At 41.5% G+C, this 22,091-nt stretch overlaps 1 protein-coding gene across 1 annotated transcript in view; it reads left to right on the top strand.

The window, feature by feature from the left end:
- The first annotated feature begins 3,254 nt into the window (after positions 1-3,254).
- The window catches only part of AFAP1L1 (actin filament associated protein 1 like 1), a 78,362-nt gene continuing 59,525 nt past the window's right edge, over positions 3,255-22,091 (top strand). Inside the window, exon 1 of the mRNA XM_034405676.2 lies at positions 3,255-3,698. Coding sequence (XP_034261567.2) covers positions 3,671-3,698 — 28 coding nt within the window. The 5' untranslated portion in view covers positions 3,255-3,670. The remainder of the gene's footprint in view (positions 3,699-22,091) is intronic.

Here is a 22,091-nt window from a genome sequence, read left to right as displayed (position 1 = left end):
ATGTTGGGCTCAATTGTGGTTGTAAATCAAGGACTTACAACCACACTCTTTACTAGTCACTCTTCACTACTATTGAAAATATTATAGGCATGCTGCCAAACTTCCCGAAGTTCATTATTATTGTACTTCTGTATCAGGCATGGATTCCTCCTTTGTCTTTGAATGCTAAAGAGCCTCCAGCCATCCCCTGATATTAGACTTACCATCAGCCCTTCTAGACTGCCTGTCTGGCAGACATTCAGAAACGAAGTAGTACAGTACAAGGGAAGTACCCATCATGATAGTACCCATCAAGAGCTATCCTTCCCATCAGAATAGTTGCCCCACTTAGCAGATGCTGGATGGCAGAAAGCAATGGCAAGAGACTGAGTATCTGTCCTCTGCCTGGTTGCTTGGCTGCTGCCCACCAATGTAGCGGTTGATGTTCTTCCATCACCTGTGATGATGGAAGTACTAGAAGATCCACATTCTGCATCTGGAGCTGCATTTACTAGAAGATCCACATTCTGCATCTGGAGCTGCATTTACAAGATGGTATGGGTTTGTATGTGCTATATTCATCACTTATATCTTTATGTACACTGAAAGCTTATGCACCGAAGACAAATTCCTTGTGTGTCCAATCACATTTGGCCAATAAAGAATTCTATTCTAAAGAATTCTATTCTATGTCATTCTTAGGTAACAAAACACTCTGGGCAAGCAGCCCTTAATTGAATCCCATTGGAATTCAGCAACCTATCTGGGTAGAGAATATATGATAGGTTTGCAATATATCTCTTCTCCCCCCTCTTTTCTTTCTTTCTTTCTTTCTTTCTTTCTTTCTTTCTTCTTTCTTTCTTTCTTTCTTTCTTTCTTTCTTTCTTTCTTTCTTTCTTTCTTTCTTCCTTCCTTCCTTCCTTCCTTCCTTCCTTCCTTCTTTCTTTCTTTCTTTCTTTCTTTCTTTCTTTCTTTCTTTTCTTTTCTTTCTTTCTTTCTTTTTCTTTCCTTACCTTCATGTCAGTGTTGGCTCCTGCTGACTGCTTGGATTTTCAGAAGTCGCTTGCCATTGCCTTCTTAGCGCCAAGGGAAAGTGGCTAGCCCAAAGACCCCTAGCTGGATTGGAGCCTAAAGCAGGACAATTCATAGTTTCTAACCTGTTGCCTTAATCACTATACCAAGCTGGCTCATCTACCCCCATTTGTATGTGTAGCCCTGGTGCTGCCACTTCTAAGAGCCTTTCTTGCCTGCAGCTAACCATGCTGTAAATGTGTCCTAGCAATATTCTGGCATATCCTCACAACCTTGCTTTCATCTCATCCCTAGCCTAGAAGTGAAACAGCTGTGCTTTATCTTAAAAGGAGATCTCAAACAAGTGTGAGTTTTCCTGGAAAGAATTCAGGTAGTGGGCAGTGACAGTATAGTACAGGCAGAATTGGTGGTGTGGAGAGCAATTTTCAAGCTAGGATGGTTTTTCTGCTGAACCAAAGAAGGGCAGATTGAGCTTCAATTCAGCATTGGAGTGCAGTCCTAACTCTACTTAGGAGGGGACTGTCTATACTGGGATATACCAGAAGAGACCTGAAAATAACATGCATTGTGTCTGCTTCAGCCAATGCATTGCATTTTTCTTACTTACGAAGACAAGTAGTATCCTACACTCTCCAATGGCAAAGCATATTGGCAAAGCATATTCCAAGTGTACTAATCACACACTTCTCATTTTTTATGACCCCAATGCCTAGAGTTTCCTATATGAAGTATGAACACTGTTAGAAAATTAACATGTGATAAGGAAAAATGGGTTATTGGAGCCATTGGGAAAATTTACTTTGCTGGAGTAAAATATTAATGACATAGGCTTTATAAACTGCCAAATGGTATGTGTCAAATACGGGGGGAGAGGAAAATGCATACAAAGATGTATCTTATGGGTCAGTTCTGTGCTTAGAACTACTGTTTATATCTACTACTAGCTGGATACCCATGCTTTGCTATTAAACTATGTGATGGGACTTGATAAATTGACACTTAAAGCTTGAAAATTAATGAGTAGTTATGATAGGCCTCTCCTCTCCCCTTCTCTCCCTCAGCCTTGCCCCACGGAAGCCTCCCCTATCCTATCCCCTTCTCTCCCTCAGCCTTGCCCCACGGAAGCTTCCCCTATCCTATCCCCTTCTCTCCCTCAGCCTTGCCCCACGGAAGCCTCCCCTATCCTATCCCCTTCTCTCCCTCAGCCTTGCCCCACGGAAGCCTCCCCTATCCTATCCCCTTCTTTCCCTCAGCCTTGTCCCACGGAAGCCTCCCCTATCCTCTCCCCTTCTCTCCCTCAGCCTTGCCCCAAGGAAGCTTCCCCTATCCTAACCGCTTTTCTCCCTCAGCCTTGCCCCACAGAAGCCTCCCCTATCCTATCCCCTTCTCTCCCTCAGCCTTGCCCAACAGAAGCCTCCCCTATCCTATCCCCTTCTCTCCCTCAGTTTTGCCCCATAGAAGCCTCCCGTATTCTATCCCCTTCACTCCTTCAGCCTTACCACACAGAAGCCTCCCCTATCTTATCCCTTGCTTGCTGCTGTGAAAGTAAAACTGAAAGTGAAACTCCTCTCCTCTGCTTGTGTTTTGCATTTGAACCAGATTTCTTTTCAGTTGGGGAGGGGGAGTAGAACTCCTTAGCATCAGAGCGTGTTAATCAGTGGTGGGTTGACTCCGGTTGGGACCAGTTCACAAGAACTGGTAGTAAAACCGGCGGGAGGTCCCGGCCACTGCCCCAGATGTCGTCAATGGGGATCTATGCATGTGCAGAAGCTTCAATGTGATCCCGTTGTGAACCGGTAGTAAAGGTAAGTAGAACCCACCCATGGTGTTAATCATAATATAGGAAATACTAATGCTCTGATGGTCATTTCAAAAAATCCTTTCTTAGTGAGCACCTAGAAGCCAAGAGGAACATACCTGGCAAATTTCAAGTTTGTAGGCTTTACGGTTCTGGAGATTTCATGATTACTGCATGGGTGGTTTTCGCTTTTATATATATAGATTATATGAATTTTAAGCTTATATTTATTTGAACAGTATTTTGCATTTCCCCCCAGAAAACAACGCGAAATGCAAGTTAAGTAATCAATATCAGCCTGGGCAAACATAGCTGGAGATGGGTAGGAATGGACCCACGGAGTGAGGATATTGGGGGGAGGGAATACCCTTTTATTGGGAGGGGGAAAAGCGCGCGCCACTGGGCGCGGGCAAGCTGACCACGAGGCTGCCCCCCCCTCCCCGATACACACACACGCGCTACGGGGAGTGGAGACTATTGTTATTGTGTACTGCACAGACTGTCGCACCTGGTCCGGAAGGGCGGGGCAAGCGAGCGGAGTCCACCCAGCACAGGCGGAGGTTCGCTCCGCGAAGGGCGCATCTTGACAAAGACGGCGCTAAGACCCGGCAGTCTTCCCGAGGCGGAGGAAGCGGCAGCTAGGGAGGGACTGCTGCTCGGCGATTGTTTGAGGGAGCCGGTTGAGAGGTTGACATTTGTGTGTGCCGTGCAGCGGCGCGCATCCCTCTGCTCTACTCGGGGCCGGACCGAGCCAGAGCCGCGCCGCGCTGAGAGCTCCTCGCGCTCAGTGGCCGGCTGTGGGCAAGCGATATCGGCAGAGTCGCACGTGCCGCCCGACCTGTCTCCTGCCTCCCGCCGTTCATGCTCCGGACCATGGACAGACTCAGCGGTAAGCCTTTGCCAGAGCCAAGGGTTGCTCCGGTTTAGCTGCGAGGCGTCTTTTAAAAAAGAGAAAAAAATCTGTTTAACGGGACCGGCGGGTTGAGGGAAACGTCAGTTAGGGCTCCTGGGAAACGGCGCCGCTGCTGTTGTGTTGCTGCCGAAGATTGAAACGCCGTCTCTCCTGGCTCCGAGGGACTCCTGCGCCGCTTTGGGGGGAAGACAGGCTAATCGGGGATGGTGGTGGTGGGGGGCTTTAAAAACCAGCGTAGGCTTGCAGCGCATCCCGAAGACACCGAGCGCTTCCTTTCCCCACGGATCTGTTTGCACCAGTTTATCAATAGGAAGCTTTTCGTTTCTGGGCACAAGTGCCTCAAGTTTGTCCCCCGAATTGAGATCCATCGGTCTGGTTCGGGGAGGGGAGGGGAGGGGGGGCGAGCCACGCCCACTCGAGCTCGCATTCACGACACGTTCCGCGTGGGGGCAATTCCATTGTGGGGCTCGAACGCGAAGAAGGGGGGGGAGAGAGAAAAAAAGGCGGGTGGAAAAAAACATATAGGTGGGCACGGGAGAAGCGCAAGATTCGGGTGGGGGGTGGGGGAGAACGTCGGAAGCCTAAATGGTAGGTTCGTCAAATCGACTCGCGCGCGTGTCTACACAGAAGCGTTGGCGTCCGTGCGCGTGCGTGTCATGTTTATGAAGGGGCGGCCGCGACCACCTCGCGACAGGAGAAGCAGAATTGTGGGAAGTCCCCCAGGTGTGGAAGAGACCTAAAGGATGCCAAGGGCGAGCTGTGCGCGCCCAAAAGCTTCCACCGCGGCATTGTCTTCTTAATAGGGCTTTGTGTGACTTGCGCGCCGGAGGCGGAGGCGAGCGGTTGCCAAATGGCGCTCCTCGAACTTCCTTGGCAGGCTGTCTGAAGGCCTCGGCGTTGTTTCTTTGCCCTTTACTAGATCCGTCGGGGGCTGCGCTTGAGATTCGGTGCAAAGGCCGTCGAAACGTGCTGGGGCTCTTCTGCTCTGACAACGACTCGCCCAACGTTGAAGTGCCCCAAAGGTGCTTTTTTTTTTTCTTCCAAGAGGCAACTGGGCTTTCTGGTTTTTCTTTGAAGACGTTTTGCTTCTCATCCAAGAAGCTTCTTCAGCTTTGAGTGCATCGCTAAATGTCTGTGGAGATTCTCAGTCATCTCAATCATGGTTGTCCCAAGAGGCAACTGGATTTTCTGGTTCTTTTAAAAAAAAGACCTTCAGCTCCAATTGCCTCTTGAAAAAGCAGCTTTGGGACAACCATGACGTGGATGACTGAGAATTTCCATGGTCATTTAGCGAAGCACTCAGAGTTGAAGAAGCTTCTTGGATGAGAAGCGAAATGTCTTCAAAGAAAAAACAGAAAGTCCAATTGTCTCTTGGGACAACCATGACCCCAATTACTGAGAATCTCAATACACAATGTTGAAGTGCTTCTGTCTTGAGGCGGAGAAGGCAAAATGATAGAGCAGCATGTGTTGTTAGGCAATCTGTGTTCCAAAAGACAGCGCATTCTTAAGACCATGGCTCCATCTGTGTACATATTCATTGTGCATGAGAAAAAAAATACTCAGAAAAGGGGTCAGGAATGTTATTTCAGCCTTTGAAGTGGGGTGTGTTAGTGAAGTTCTAGCCATATTGACTCCATATTTATTCACTATTGTAAGTATAAAATTAGATAAGCCAATCCAAAAGTATTTGACAAGAGGAGATGAGACTTTTGACCTGGGTTATGTGATTCTACAAAGCGGTCAACCTGGTTCCTATTTCTGAGTTCATTTGGCTACATTACTTTGGGGTAGCTGTTGAAAATGATGGTGTTGGTGCTAGGTAGAGAGGCACATCGGAAAATCAGTTTGGAGTGAACTCAGTTCCCATTGACTTCTGGGCAGCCTGTCTCCAACTTGGTGTCTCCCAGATGTGTTGAGGACTCCCTCTGCCAGAATTTCCAGACAATGTTGGCTCTGCTACCGAGAATTTTGAGAAGCTGTAATGCAAACACACCTGGAGGCAAGACCCCTGTTGGGGAAATTTACACCAGAGGTCTGCTCTTAATTTTGAATGGGTTTTTTTTTAAGCTGTGTGTGCTGGGTTCATGTATCACTATGCAAAGTATCCATTTAGCTATCATGGTGTTAGAAGAATCTGCATCTTATGACAATCTTTCATATTAAGAGAGCCTCTTTATCTAGTGATTAAGGATAGAAACCCAGAAACCGTGGGTTTTATTCTTTCCTTAGCCCTGAAAGCCAATTGGGTGATCTTGGAACAGTCACTCTCAGCCAACTCATTTAAATAGGTTTATTGTTGTAGGGAAAATAGGAGGAGGAGGGTGTGTTGGATATGTTTGCCACTTTGAGTTATGGTGGGATACAAACAAACAAACAAACAAATAAAATGTCTCAAGTGTCCACATGATTTCACTTCAGAGATAGGTAGAAGAAAAAAGGAGAAAAAAGGGTGGGGGAGAGAAGGTCAATTCAAGTATACTTAGGCACACTCACAACTAATTGTGCAACCAGAAGATCCTTAAATTGGTTTGCGTATTTTAAGACTACCAACAGAAGAGAATATTTGTAGCTCAGGATTGAACTGTTAGTGCTTTCTGAGTCTGGTTGTTTTCTTGCAGACGTTTCATAATCCAACTAAGAAACTTCTTCAGGGCTTTGGGGAGTGGGTTTTACTATCTGTTTTAATACAGTGGCTTGCTTTGTGACAAACCCCACTCTCTCCTAGCATTGAAGATGTTACCTAGTTGGATAATGAAAGAACTAAGCTCAGAGGATCCCACTGTATTTTAAGATTACATTTCCCCAAGATGTAATAATCCTGATGTTTATAGCTTCAATCCCCATAATTCTCAGCCAGCATGGTCTAGAACAGTGATGGCTAACCTTTTTGCCATTGTGTGCCATAAGTGGGGGGAATGCGGGGTGGTGGTGGTCACGCACGTGCGCCCACACCCATAATTCAATACCCCAAGCCCCGCCCCCCTGCGCATGCATGCATGATCCCCTGCGCTCAAAAAGTTACCGATAGGCCCATTTTTCACCCTCCCCAGGCTCCAGATACTTTCTTGGAGCCTGGGGAGGGTGAAAACGGCCTTCCCACCCACCTGGAGGCCATCCAGAGGCAGGAAACGGCCCATTTCTGACTTCCGGTGGGAATGGATGGCCTGAAAATCAGCTGGCCAGCACGCACATGCGCACTGGAGCTGAGCTAGGGCAACGCTTGCGTGCCCACAGATATGACTGTGTGCCACCTGTGGCACGTGTGCCATAGGTTGACCATCACGGGTCTAGAAGTTAGATATAACAAGTGAAAGGTCCTAAATTGGTAAATAGTAGTTGAGATGATGTGTCCATATTTTGAGGACGTGGACTTTTGCAGCTCAATTACTGGACTAAGATAAAAGGATATTGTACCTTTATTTTTAAGGTTATTTTGGGGGTGGGGTTTACACTTTTTATTGCAATATTTCAGTGACAGCATGAAATTTCCATGCTTTGTCACTCCTGACAACTTTCCTTTCTCTTTATTTGGAGAGAAATTGCAAAGGAATCATGGTATAACCATTTTTCTCTTTTTTTCATCTCATTTATGAGGCAGTACTAGACAGATCTGTTCACAGAACCAGATCTTGGAACTGGTTAGACTAGGAAATTAATTCTGGCATAGGTTTTTGCAGGCTACATCCCTCTCATAAGCTTCACAAAGCGTTATTCTGAAATAAGTGGATGGATGGATGGATGAATGGATACAGTATATCCTCATACTTCATAGGAGGGAATTTTAGGGAAAATTTTGATGGGAAGGATACAGAGGTAGCAACAATTATTTTATTACGAGTGACCATCCACAGAACAGTTGTTGGGTGTGATATAGACATTCTTGTCTTAGTGAGCTGATTAACAGATGTCAGCATGATTTTTTTAAAAAAAATCTTTGCAGCAGATCTCTCTTCTTTCTTTCTCAACTGGCATTCAATGGAATCTTAACTGCTCATGTCTGGAAATGCTATGTATATCTCTTCTGTGTCCAGGGTGCACATTCCGGCAATAGTCTGAGCAGCTGTGAGGACAGCCTTGATGGGTTCCTTGCTATGATATGTGACTATAAATAAACCCTCTTCTGCACTTGACCACCATTGGCTTCTGCTAAAACATGCAATCTTTTGGACTGGAGATGAGTTTCAGTAGAAAATAATAATACAGTACTGTAGAAGCTGTATTGGGTCTTCAGGGCACTGGCACCAAGAAATAGGAAAATAAATTTCCTCTTTCCTGCTTACATGGGTGGTACTAATATGATCTTACTTACCCTGGGTGGTATAATATGATCCTTGGTTTGGTGGGGTTGAAATCAGAGTGGAATAATACTGCAATCCTGGAAAAGCCAGCCTTGCTCCCTTTCCTTACAAAGAAAAAAAGGTCTATAATGGTACACTTCCTTTGTGGAACATGGAAATGGTGATGACTCTGGCCCTATTTCCTACCTGGGAGCTGACATCTGATTCTATTCTGGCCCTTATCCTGTTACACTGTGTATTGTTAAGGTAAGAGTGAAGATCCAGTGTCCTTCAAAGGTTGTGATTATTATTTCCATTAACTCTGTTCATAGCCCTTGCAGGTTGGGGATTAAAGTCCATCACTCTCTGAAGTAACTTTCCTCATCCTGAATTCAAGGCTTGCCATTCAGAAACTCAGAATAACAGTGTTCGAATTCAGTTTCTCGGCTCCATTTTTGCAACCCTTCTGAAATAGAAAACATGCCTGTTGCCTAGTAATAAGAACAGATAATAGAACACTTACAAATATTTTACTTACCACCTTGATCCCGGTAGAGAAATGTCTTAAATACTGAAAATGTTCTGAAATATAATGAAATAGTTCTGCAAGTGACCAGATGTATATATCTTGGTTACTGGCACAAACTATTTATATATAGATTGTATTACACATTGCTGTTATCATTAAATTACCTTGTATTATAATTATAACTATCCTTTTCTATTAAAGCTCTAGGCAACTTATGTGACATGTCTTCTTCCTTCTTAATCCTGTAAATGAGTCTGGGAAATTCTGACTTGACCAAAGTAACTTAGCACGCTCCATAGGAGAGAAATATTAGTCTATGGTTATGGAAATCAGCCCACTTCACCTGATTTCATCTCATGAAAGTTTATGCCTTTTAATTAAAAAAAATGTTGGTTACAAAGATGCTGCCAGATTCCTGATTTTTAGCAGCTTTTGTGTTTGAGGGCATTATGCAGTTCCCATGCAAAACCTTAAACACTACACTGTGCCAAATAAATGGTAATATGGGTAGTTCTCGACTTAAGATCAGTCACTTAGCCAGTGTTCAAAGTTACAACAGACTTCCCTAGAGCTATTGATTTCTTTCTAAAGTATGTTATTTAGAGTTGGGAGGTAGCAATGTCTTATATTTTCTTCCTCTTCCTTGGAGGCACCAGTTTTTTGCAACTTGCAGCATCTAAAGTAGCATTATTGTGAACTTTCTTCAGGCTAACGGTTCCAACAGCTCTTTAATACAGTCTTGCCTTCAAAAAAAGTAAGAACCAATTTGTGTATCTTCCTCTTGCCTTCTCTTTCCTCCTTTTCCTTGAAGAAGTAGTGTATGGATATTCAAGCCCAAATCTCTAAAATAAGTATCAAAGAGAAGTATGAAACAGAAATCCTGGGTGAGCTACTGAAAGGGCATATCAAGAACAGGGCATCTCAACCTAAGGTGGTAGTCTCTAATCTTCTCTGCAAGACTTTTATTACTATGGCAACCTCCTATTGAAGAGCCTCTGTTTATAGACCTAGCTTTATTTATTTAATACAGAAATGCCTGTATTTTAGACTTTTTTGGCTTTTGCTTTTATTCTGTGGTAAATTCAATGGCTCACATACTTAAAAGGAACAAGATTTATAATAAATTGCTATTGGCATCTGGACTGCTCTAAATAGGGGGATAATGTAAAATCTTGATATCCTTCCAAGACCTACCTACCTATCTTCCTTTGATGGAAGCCATGTGAGAGGAACAGAGGGTAATAAGTAAATAGGGTAAGTTGAATTCTTTCCAAAGTATGTAGAAGAATAGACTTCATGCATCCCTACAGATTCATGATTCCCCTGGCTATATAATTAAATGCCCAATTAATGGCTGTTGCGGGTATAAAAATATAGGTTAAATGTGACATTAGCCCAAATCTGGTCATTATATTGTCTATGATCTAGCTTTCTTGAGATATATTCAGTTAGATGGTACTGCCAAGATATATTATAGCTATCCTGTGTTTTAGTCTTAATAATTTACAGTTGTACAAGAAAATACAAGAAATGGGGAAAAACACACAACAGTTACAAATGAAAGGCGGTGTTGGAGTGGATTGCATGATAAAAGCCTTGTCTGAAAGTATCAGAGTCATAGAGTCCAGACATGTTGTCTGTGGAGGGATTGAAACTACTTAGTAATCATTGTATTGATTCTTAGATTGAACTGCTATCTCACCTGATCTAACTTTATTTCCAAGATAAAAGGATTTTTTTTTTATGTCTGAATGCAGGTAAGGTATTTGACTACTAGCATATATAGACTGTGGTAGGGAAAGGAAATATTTGCATAACTATTAGACTGGAGCAAAGGTCATGGTTGGTTAAAACTACCGGTATGTAAGTGGATTTTTGTCATGATCTTCCTCAGTTTCAAATGCTCCGTCCCAGCAGAAACTGGGAATCTGGTTGTAAATTGTATATAAATGTGCTTAATTACCGGTAGTTATCCCTTCTTCATGGAAGCACGTCAGTGTCACTGAATGAGCTGAGCCTAAACCAGAACTGATAGAATAACTGTAAAGTACAACTGATTCCAACTATCTTTTAATTAAACTCTGAAAACAAGTTACTGTATCTGTGTAAAATGGGGGTGTCCTTTGCCTGAATGTCCTGTTGTTCCTAAATGCATTTTACTTGCTCTTGGGAAAATTCCCTAATCTTCTTTCATTATAAAAAGGTTTCGGATCAAATAATGAGTTATGTTTGAAGAAAAGGGGCCCATAGTTATGCTGGCTGGCTGACATGTTGATAACTTACTGTATTTCTATTCCCCACTGAACTTGTCCCGCTCTTGAATCCTTTGGTATGTACAAATAGTGGGGAAGAGGAGGACTGCACCTTTGCTTCAACATGCAAAGAAGAGAGTTGGAATGATTCCAGACAAAACAAGAAAAGGTTGGTGTTGAGGTCCCTGCTTTTGTCTAAGCTGCAGATACGGATAGTCCTTGATTTACAACCATTTATTTAGTGACTGTTCAAAATTACAGTGGCACTGAAAAAAGTGACTTGTGGCTGTTCTCCACACTTACGATTGTTGCAACATCCTCATGGTCGTGTGATCAAAATTTGGCCGCTTGGCAACTGGAATTTATTTATGATGGCTGCAATGTCCTGATGTCACGCGATCAACCTTTTGCGACCTTCTGACAAGCAAAGTCAATGAGGAAGCCAGATTCACTTAACCATGTTAACTGAATCTGTTAACAAGTACAGTGATTCACTTAACAACTGTGGTAAAAAAGGTTAAAAGAGGCAAAAGTCACTTTTAACAACTGTCTCGCTTAGCAAAGAAAATTTTGGCCTTGATAGTAATTGTAAGTTGAGAACTATTTTTATTCTTGGAGAATAAAAGTGAGGGAAAGCCTTCATCTCTTGCTTGTTGAGTCGCCGTGGCACAGTGGTTAGAGTACAGTACTGCAGGCTACTTCTGCTGATCAGCGGCTGCCAGCAATTTGGCAGTTTGAATTTCATCAGGCTCAAGGTTGACTCAGCCTTCAAGCCTTCCGAGGTGGATAAAATGAGGACCCAGATTGTTGGGGGCCATAGGCTGACTCTGTAAACCACTTAGAGAGGGCTATAAAGCACTGTAAAGCGGTATATAAGTATTCTTCCTCAAAGTGGTGTCTTCTGGATCAGCTGTTCTCAATTGGTGGCAATATGGACTACTGGGGCTCTAGGATATTTCAAGGGGGCCACAGATCAAAAACATGTAACAGGGCAACAGCACATGCTGAGGGAGAGAACCCCACAAAAGCAAATTGTATTATATTGCTAATACTATCTCGATGATGCCAGAAAATGCACCAGTCACTGCCCCATGTTTGTACCCAAGAATGGTATCTGGACAGGAGGAATCACAGGAGAAAAAGTTGGAAGGAGGTCACAGCACAGAGCAATGCTGTTCTAAATGACTGCATCCACAAACTCTTGCTGTTTTCATTAGATTGACGAAAGTGGTGTTGAAGGGTAATGCTACAATCCCTGCCTGTTTTGTATTTGTATCATGTGATCACACAAACTTATAAGATGAGATAGATGTAACATTGCTATGAAAGCTCTGGATCTTGTGGATGCCTCTGAAAGTACAGCACTGTTTTGTTTGTGATTCCTTTCTGGACATACTGGTCAAAACAGACTTATCTGCTTCTGTTTTGGATGGCTGAAGTATAAGCTTCGAGCATTTTTATGAGGCCAGAGGCTGTCCAGAATTTTTTGATAGCATAATGAGAACTATGTATTTGGATGTGTGAGTCAACCCTTATGTGGCATGTTTTAAGTTCCAATGAAGAAGAATGTAGAATGAGAAAGCCTATGAAAAATACTGTTTTAAAATGCCCTACTATATAGACAACTGCAAGTTAATTACAAAGCTGTGGGGACTAATATCCAGATTCGTGTAAGAGAGTCACAAGCAAATGTCTTTGTATTTACCTAACAATAGTTCTATATATATATATATGTAAGTCTGGAGAAGTTACACAGCTGCAAAAAGAAAATTCTTTCTGTTTCGCCATTTTCTTGATTTAATCCTTCCCCAAACTGTGATTAACTTTGCAGTATATTTTAAGAGCATACCTCCTGACTTTACACAAATGCAGGAGAAAACTGCTATGGTCAAGAATTAAGCAACTGATTCTGAAAGAAGATATATTCCTGTCTATTGTGCTGTCATTCTGACAAAGTCTTGATGTTTTAATTGAAGGACAATGTGTGCCTTTAATTTATCACATATTAATTTTCCCAATTGCATATTCATTTTTGTTTTATCAGGAGCTGAGTGATGTCATGTAAGCAACCTTATAATTACTTGCTTGGGTTTAACATTTTGGACTATTAAGCACATATGGAGCTGCCCAGCCCCAGAAAAAGGGTGACACTGTATTGGGTGGGAGGAATCCTGAATCATTCTTGATTAGTTGCCTAAAATCCACTATGGGAATTCCACCCTCTTGTAAAATGTAGCCAAATGCAAGGGTGTGTGTTATGAAATGAGAAGGGAAGGGATAAGATCACCCCTCAGCTGTTACTGAGAACAGCAAAAAGCTCTCCCCCACATTGTTGCAATGTTTCCCCCCACTGCACTAGGCAAAAACTCATTGCAATGACAACTCTTTACAATATATTCCCCCCGCTCAAAAAAATTAGAGGGATCTAAAGCCATTTCTCCCATATTTGTTTTTCTCTTTGAAAATTTGTATTCAGATGTAAACATGAGTACTAGGGAAAAAAGGGAAGTGTTAAATGAAAAGTCATCTGAATGTTTATTCACATCAACTCAGAAAAGCTGTCCTTGCACTATTCTATCATGTAGATTTCATGACACCATAGAGCTCTTCCTTTTTTTCTAAAGTTGATATGACAAATCTCCAAGAAATTAGAAATATTGCTATTTAACTTTTGCTCCTAATGCTATTTATATACTCAAGGGTATAGGTATATGATGTTTACCTACATTTCTGCCATGCAAATTCCATAAATCTAACCTTTTCCATTTCCATTATTCTTTTCCCCATGTTTTGCATTTTTCCAGGGATAGATTAATGGAGGGTAATCTGTAGTGCTACCCAAGTTATATTTATATGTAATATAACTTAAAGTAATTGTGGGTTATATAGGTAGTCCTCGACTTACGACCATAATTGAGCCCAAAATTTCCACTGCTAACCAAGACAGTTGTTGAGTGAATTTCGCTCCATTATATGACATTTTTTACCACAGTTGCTAAGTAAATCACTTCAATTGTTAAGTCAGTAACACAGTTGTTAAGTGAATCTGGCTTTCCCATTGACTTTGCTTGTAAAAGGTGATCACATGACCTTGGGACAGTGCAGCTATGGTAAATACATGCCAGGCATGTAAATGTTGATCATGTGACCACAGGGATATTGCAATTGTTGTAAGTGTGAAAAACAATCATAAGCCACTTTTTTTCAGTGCTGTTGGACTCTCGAATGGTCACTAAACGAATGATTGTAAGTCAAGGACTACTTGTACTAAATCTATGAGTAAGAAAATGTTTCCTTTATTATCAAGTATGCCAAATAAGAACAAAATTGTGGAAATAAATCTAAACACTACTGAAGATCCAAAGTTTCACATGTGGGAGAGCTTTTAGCCAAGAATAGCATAGCTTTTTGATTACTCTGTAGCACTTATTTCATTGTCAAGTAGGCAAGCCCTGCTTATGCTTTCAATCCTGGTCTCTTTAGCTATAGATGCTGCTGATGTCAGCAAAGTCAATCAAAGGAAAAAAAAACAAAGTATCCTTTGGAACCTTCTTTCTATTTGCTGATAACCACAGGATTTGGTAATGCAATAGAGAGACTTATCAGAACTTGTGTAACCTCGAATGAACAATTTTCAGAAGGCAAATGTAGTCCAATTGCACAGCTGAAATAGATGACAGGCAGAATTTCTTGTTTAGCTGTTGCTGATACAGCACTGATGAACATTGTAATCATGCTTGCATATAGTTATACCATTTTAAATTAGGACTTGAATGTCTTCAAGAAATAAGTACTATTATCACGGATGTCTGCAGGGGAAAGTACAAGCAGCAGATGATGAAATGTGCACAGCTATCGGGATGTAAATACCATGACAGCCATCCCTTTGTCAGATATCAGACTGCAAATCCATAACTCCATCATTTGCATGAGGACATCCTTTGCACGCATTGTCATTTTGATATCATCATGGTTTTCTGTGGTCCTTGCAGATGCTGATAATTGTTATTTGAATTGTTGCATTCTTTCAAATATGATTTGGAGAACTGCTTCAGACCTTCAGACCTTGTGCATGTCTGATAGCACTCCTATTCTGTGTACTAAATGATCCCACCATTTTTAAACTTCTTCATTAGCCTGAAGGAAGTTGTGTCTGCTTTTAAACATCTTCATTTGCTGACTTGTGTGGGAGCCAGAACAAAGAAAGACTGCTTTAATAAGTAGCAGAGAGGTGCTGTTTTGTGTGATATCTGAAATATTTCTTCTATATCATGTTTGAAGGTGTATAGACCTGGATCTCAAAAGTGTTTTGCCTTTTACCTTATAACTGGGGAATAGAACATGAGCATTTTTTGTCCAAACAGGTGGACAAGAAGAATGTTACTGTTGCAAATTGTGCTGACACTGTGATTTCCACCTAATACCAGTGTCACTTTGCTAACTTGATTAAGCTCATGAAACTGTTAGATACAGAAATAAATTGCCTATGTGTCCCTGAATCTGACTGATTTTGAGCCAGGTATAATATTTTTGCCTAACTTATCTCACAAGTTGCTCTTGGAATAATTTTGGGGAGACTGGGAGACAAACGTGTCTCATGCTGATTTCCTTGAAAGGAAATGCACAATGTAAATACACGAATATATTTTTGTAGTGTGGGAAGTCATATCAATAGATGCACCATGAATGATTCAGATAACTCTGATGGTTCAACTTTGCCCTTGTCAATTTGCGTGCTCACACTATAGAAAAATAAAGTGAGGTAATAGGAGGCAATGTATGGTGGTCTGTGTCATAAAAATAAGTCAACACGATCAAAGCTTCTAGATTTTTATCTGGAAAACATTCCTCTAACTTTATGCACAAAATCCAATGCCATTTATCAGAGCTGCTGCTGAAAGGTGATAACCTTCCTCACAATTGATAGGAAGTACCTTAACAAGCGGTGTGTTCATGTTGCACCTGACTAGTCAGCAGTGCTCAGCAAGGGGCGGATATGACAGGCCCAGCCAGGAAACAGACTAAAACTGCTTCCCATCCTGTTCTCAGCTGATTTGAGAACTACCTCATACAATACGACTGGTAAATTTGGATGCTTCTTTACTTTAGGCTGTCTACCACTATCTATGAGACTAGGAAAAGTCTTTAGTTACCACACAGCTGTTATGGGTAGACAGGTTTCCAGGCCGAGTGCCTCTATAATTTTAGGTTTCTCCACCTTGGTAGCTTTAATATATGTGGACTTCAACTCTCTGAATTCCCCAGACAGTTGAGAATCCTGGGAGTTGAAGTCCATATATCCTAAAGCTGCCAAAGTAGAGAAACTACGGTTCATTTTATGAAAGACCATGACACAGCATTGCCAAGGAAAACCATAGCACAAGCCACATCCATATTCCAAATTGCTTTGACAAAAAGGCTGTGGGGGATTTGTCATCCCCATGTGACTACTCTGCATGGAGACGTAGGACTCCTGTAACTCCTATAACTATGTAGCCAATGGAAGTGTATGAGGATATTTGACAAAGAAAAAACAGAAATTTTATTTAAAGATAACAGCTTCAAAATTATTCTGTAAGGTTACCAGTAGATAGACATCAGAAAAACATATTTATGTAAAATTTAGAGCACCAGCATCAGGGTTTCAGGAAAACTTTAGTCAAACTTTACCAAGGCAGAATATTAAATGGAGTCTTGTACCTCTTTGAAGCAAATCTGTTTATGGATCTTTAGTTTTGAAATAGCTGTTGTCCTTGCCTCCATTGCATTTGGCCATAGTAACTGGGATGTCATCAGCCCCATTACAACTGAAGAAACCAGGGTGAGGAAAGCATTACATTCATACAGGATGTTTATGTCATCTTTGCTCCATGATCTATCTTGGCCTGCACAATGCCAAGGGATGTCCTGGAGAAGCCCTGTTTGCATGAATCTAGTTTCTGATGCTTGGTATAGGAAATGTCCTCCCCTGCCTAAAAGGGCCTTTATTTCCTGTTTGAAGGCAGATGGAGAAATCTGTCACTTTATATATTGAGGCTTAACTGCTTTATCCTTTACACCCAGACCCACAGAAAAACAGTCATCTTCTGCTTAAAATCTGACAGTGGGATTCTGATTGTTGATGGTCCCATTTATTTGTTGTTCTTGTATTTTCATTTTATGAAGCAAGAAGTGCTTGTAAAAACCCACTTCATTTTAAAAAATTGGTTGGGTTGGATATTGCTTGGGGAGCATAGTTTAGCTGGAATGAAGGGTAATTTATTTAACAACAATAAAAAATCCTTCTTTGGAGATTAGGGGCGGGACAGTGCTTTACTCTGTCCAACAGAAGTTGTATTTGAGTACTTTTCCTTACCAACAAATAACTTACTGTTACTCACAGGACTAAAAACTTACCCTTTTTGTATTGTTTAATTGAATGTTCAAGATTGGATGATAGAAAATCATGGCTTTTTAGGAGAGTAACATCAAAGACATAGATTCCATAAACTACTGCAACAGCAAGATATTTTTGTTCTATTAATCTCTTTCTTTCTGCTATCTTGCATTTGTTGGCCTTGTTTTAATAGCAGCCACTGTTGCCACTAAAAGGATCTGGTTTTTGTAACATAATACACAAATGCAAGACAGCCTTTCCACATTCCTGGGGCTTTAACTCCTTTTTAAACTCTTATCAACTTTTCACCAATGTTTTCACTGCTTTTGATAATAAACTCTTTCTTATAGGGGTGGAATTCTAGGAAAAGTGCTGCCTACACTCCAACTTATCATTGCTTCAAGGCTGGAAATAAGCAAGCTTCAACATGCCTGTGGTTTACATTCTGAATCAACGCAGTTACAAATATTAAAATGTGGAGAAAATGGTCCTGATCCTGCAACATTAGCCATGTCTTCTGAGAAGTAAGGAGACAGTTAGAAATAAGGGTTCATGGAGACTTGCTCCCAGGTAATTGAATAGAGGATTAGAGATTTACTGGACAATGCAAAAAAGCCACAGGATTTGACCACCAGCACTTGGGAAATCACTGCAAGTTAGCTAGGCCCAGAATATCAAACCTTAGCTTGAAACTTCTACTCCACAGGGATTGAGTGACGTTTAAGCCATCAACTTGACAATAGCATTCTTAAGATAAATAAAACCCTAAAATGAACTAAATCCTAGAATTGGGTGGAGCTGTTCATTTAGATGCCCCGAGGAAGCATCAGCTAGAGCAGGATTTCCTGGTATTACATCCAAGTTCTTTCAGTTCCTGTATCACTGTAGTGGAAGGAGCTTTTGTGTCTTGGGAGCTACTGGGTCTCAGCAACCCAAACTGAGTCTCCATTGCAGACATAGCTCTTGAAGCCCTAAAGACTAGTATCCTCCTATCTAAAGAAAACTCTGAGCTTCAAGCTACACAGCTAATTTAAAGTTAATTAAATCTAGAATGCTAGTATATCCCTTCCCCCAAATAAAATTAATTATTGAACTGCCCCAGAGCTTGGGTAGATAGAGTTGTAGGCTTGACAATAATCTGTACAGCTCAGGGAAAATATTTGAGAGCAGAGGCACTAACTAGAAATGTAGAACACTCTTTTTGGTGTGAGGTAGAATACAACTTTGTGTCAGAACCCAATTTGAATAACCGCCCCATAGCATGACAAGTGTTTTATCACTTTCTGACAAAGGTGTAGAGAACCCTCTTTATTTTAAACAAATAAAAGATAATATAATCTGTCCATCCTCCATTTACAGAGTTCAGAGAAATGATTGGCAAGCAGAATTAGAAATATTTTGAAACTCTCACTAAATTTGTTGTATGTGCTGGTGTTCTGGCGGCCAACTGTAGAATGAGGGAATTACCTGAGAATGTGGCCACAGTAGAAGTAGTTTCTAAGTAAACACATGTGATATTGCATTAACAGAGGATCCTCATGATCAAGACCAGGTAAAATGTACGGGCATATGTTCTTTGCAAGGTGGATGGACTCAGACACAGGGCCAATGGATGCAATGTTGCAAAGCCAGGTTAGGGTCAGTTCATCAGGGAAACTACCTATTGGTCTCTTAAGAGTAAAAAAAAATGACTTTATGCCACATAATCACATGCTCCTTATTAGTATACTAGGTTTCTTTGCACCTGGATTTTAGCTTTCAAACACCTCTGCCTTTCCTCTATATCAGTCAATTATTGTGAAAACATAAGAGGGCATTCCATGGCAGATCAACTGATACTAGGTTTCTGAAATACAAAATAATACCGACCGGCAAGTTAGTTAAATTCTTCTGTCATAATGCAGAATCATAGCGCCGCCTTCAATCTCCTCCCTCGGAGAAAAAAGATCTTGAAGTTGCTTGTTCTCCTCTTGAAAGTTAACACTTCTCTTGGTTGAGCTCTTCTTCAGTTGCTTTTCATTATGTCTGTTGGCCAGGGCTTTTTACAGGTTCTTTTCTGCAAAAATCCCTAAAAGTAAATAACTTTTATTCTTAAGCTATTTACACTGTACCACTTCCCAAAAGCAAGGCTGCTACAGGGAAGAACGAGTGCCCCAGAACAGGAAATGTCATTCCCCTGAGCATCTTGGGGGAGCTTTAATTAGGGGTGGGGGAGATTGAAAACAAAACGAAAGAGGGGATGGCATTTCCCTCCCATCAGGGGTCTGTCCTTTGGCACTGACTTCTCTTTCAGTTCTGTGCCAAGAATCTGTTCTGGACTTCAGTCACTAATCTCCCTTGTGTGCTCTTATCTTTGAGTCCATCTCCTGTCAACTGGAAGAGCATGGCTCCAAAGCCTTGCAAGCCTGCTGCTTTTCTCCATTCCATGGTGATTGTTTTTAAGAGGCCCACACCAGAGTTGGCTTTAAAAAAAAGCTGGTTTATTCTAAGTTGTGTGTAATATTAACATTCTCTCCTTTGGTCTTAACATTTGTTTTTATACATTAGTCAGAGCCGACTGTTTCTTTAAAAGGATGTATTGGTTGGCCCTCTCTTCCTCCAAGCCCCTTGATTCTTCCTTTTGTTATGCAAAATGTCAAGGAACAGGCTAGAAGAGTTTGCAATAATGTATACATATCTTTCTATTCAAATTACACTGGTTGATGCTTCTCTAGTATCAGGTTTAGGGTGTTGGTACAGCCAGCTAACATTTGACCTCAAACCAGCTGTAGCCCTCCCATAGTTTTGTTCCCCAACATGGAACAAAATGTGTTAGCCCAGATTGCCAACTTCAGCTTTAAAAGATTTGGGAAACTGGGTGTGTTTCAGAGGAATAGCCTGGATGAACCAAAGAGTACTGTTACTAGGATAACTACTTGTTCAGCAGTTGAGGCTTTCAGAGTAGACCAAGTCTTGGGGCGTAGCTGCTTAGGGAAATGGATGAAAGAACATCTCCTTACAGTTGTTGTTATAAGTCTTCTGGTCTATGCTGTACCTTGTCTCTTTCAGTTCCTTAAGGTATATGGAAAATGCCTTTTCCATAGAAGAGCTAATTTGTACGCACCAGCGTGTGAAATGAAGCTCAATACAATCTTGCATCAGGAGTGGCACAGTTCCAATACAAACTAAATAGATATATTACTGAAGATATTTTCTAAAACTCTAACTTTCTCAATGGGGATTGGGATAGGATAGAAATCACATAAATAGTAATTTTCTCTCCTTCCCAGTTAGACATCTGCTTTGGCACAGATCTGATGGGAGGTGTCTATGTCATAGTTTTGCAATGCTATCTGGGAACAGTTTGAACATGTTGGGCCTGAGAAAGTGGACATGGTCCTTATGACCGCACGTTTGGCCAGTTACTCATTAAATCTATGCCCCTCGTGGTTAGCTAACACTGCCTGGTAGATGATATGTGGTTCTAGTGGTGGTGAATTCACCTTTGAGAGAGGAGGTTTTTCCTTCACATTTTAAGGTAAAATTTTTGGTTTACCCCCTTCTCAAGAGACCATTGCTGGATCCCATCTTATTGGACAACTTCTGTCTAGTGTCCCCTTTTTAGGGGAGATTGTGGAGAAGCTGATTACCCACAGTTTTAGTAGATCTTGGACTCTTTCCAATCAGATAACAGGTCAAACCTGAGATGGAAACTTTATTGGTTGTGCTTTTGGATAATCTCTGGTGGGAGTTGTGTGACTTGACCTCTTAGTGGCTTTCAGTACCATGGTACTAACTAGGATATCCTTGTGGAATGGGTCCAAGAATTAGAAGTGGACACCAGAGTGTTGTGCTGGTTTTCTTCTTTCTTATGGGTCTGATGCCAATTGATGTTAACTGGGAGTGAGAAGTCTTGCCGTCTCCATCTACTTTGTGGGGTGCGACAGGGGTCAATGCTCTTTCCACTCTTGTCTAAATCTACATTCTTGGGATAAACACATTGCCTATCATCTGACAAAAATTAAACAAATTAATAAAAAATTAATAAATAAAAATCAATAATTAAAAACAATAAATTAATTAAAATAAAAACAAACAAACTCAAATAGAAGATTTGATTAATCACTGGATCTTTTTCTACTGCCAGTTTTCTATGTTTCTGCATGAAACTGCTAGGGGAAATCATCTGTCACCATGTAATGAGGTACCAATGATAAAACTCAAATTATATCTCTTTCTGTCCGTGGCAAATTAAGTGGTGATGTTGATGTCTTGTCTTGGTGCCTGGGCCTGGATGGGGAACTAGGCTTTAACTGAACTTTGCCAAGACTGAGTGGCTTTGGGTTTTAGGGCCTTCTGTATCTGGGACTTTGCCATCATTAGTACTAGATGGGGTGGCATTGCCTGAATCAGACCTGGTGGGTAATCTGCGAATCCTGCTGGATTCACAGATCTTGGCCAAGGTTGGTCAGGTTGTGCAACTTCGTGTCATGTGTGAGTTTGCCACAATGATTCCTGGATTATGAGCCTCCGCTCATGGTCACTTATGCTCTGCTCATGGTCACCTCCTGAATGGAGTATTGCAATGAACTGTACATGGATCTGTCCTTTGAAGAATATCTGGAAGTTTCAAGTGGTACAAAATTCAGCGGCATGGGCAGGTTATGTGTGCCCCTGGAAAGATGCAAGTTACACCTCTGCTCCATGAGCTGCCTTGGTTACCAGTTTCCGTCAGGGTCCAATTCAAGGTGCTGGTTTTGACCTTTAAATCCTTACATAGCATGGGGCCAGGTTATCTGAACAACCACCTCTCCCCAATTACATCTATTCTTTGGAACATCATCCCCCCTGAGGTGAGATCAGCCTGACCCTCTGACCTTCCACAAATCCCTTAAAACATAGCTTTTCCAGCAAGTCTGGAGATCTACCAACAGGGAGCCTATGTGTTGGCTG

This window comes from Pantherophis guttatus, chromosome 2 (genome assembly GCF_059756535.1).
Source record: "Pantherophis guttatus breed Tessera chromosome 2, ASM5975653v1, whole genome shotgun sequence".
NCBI lineage: Eukaryota > Metazoa > Chordata > Lepidosauria > Squamata > Colubridae > Pantherophis > Pantherophis guttatus.
This window is presented reverse-complemented; position numbering and strand designations above follow the sequence as displayed.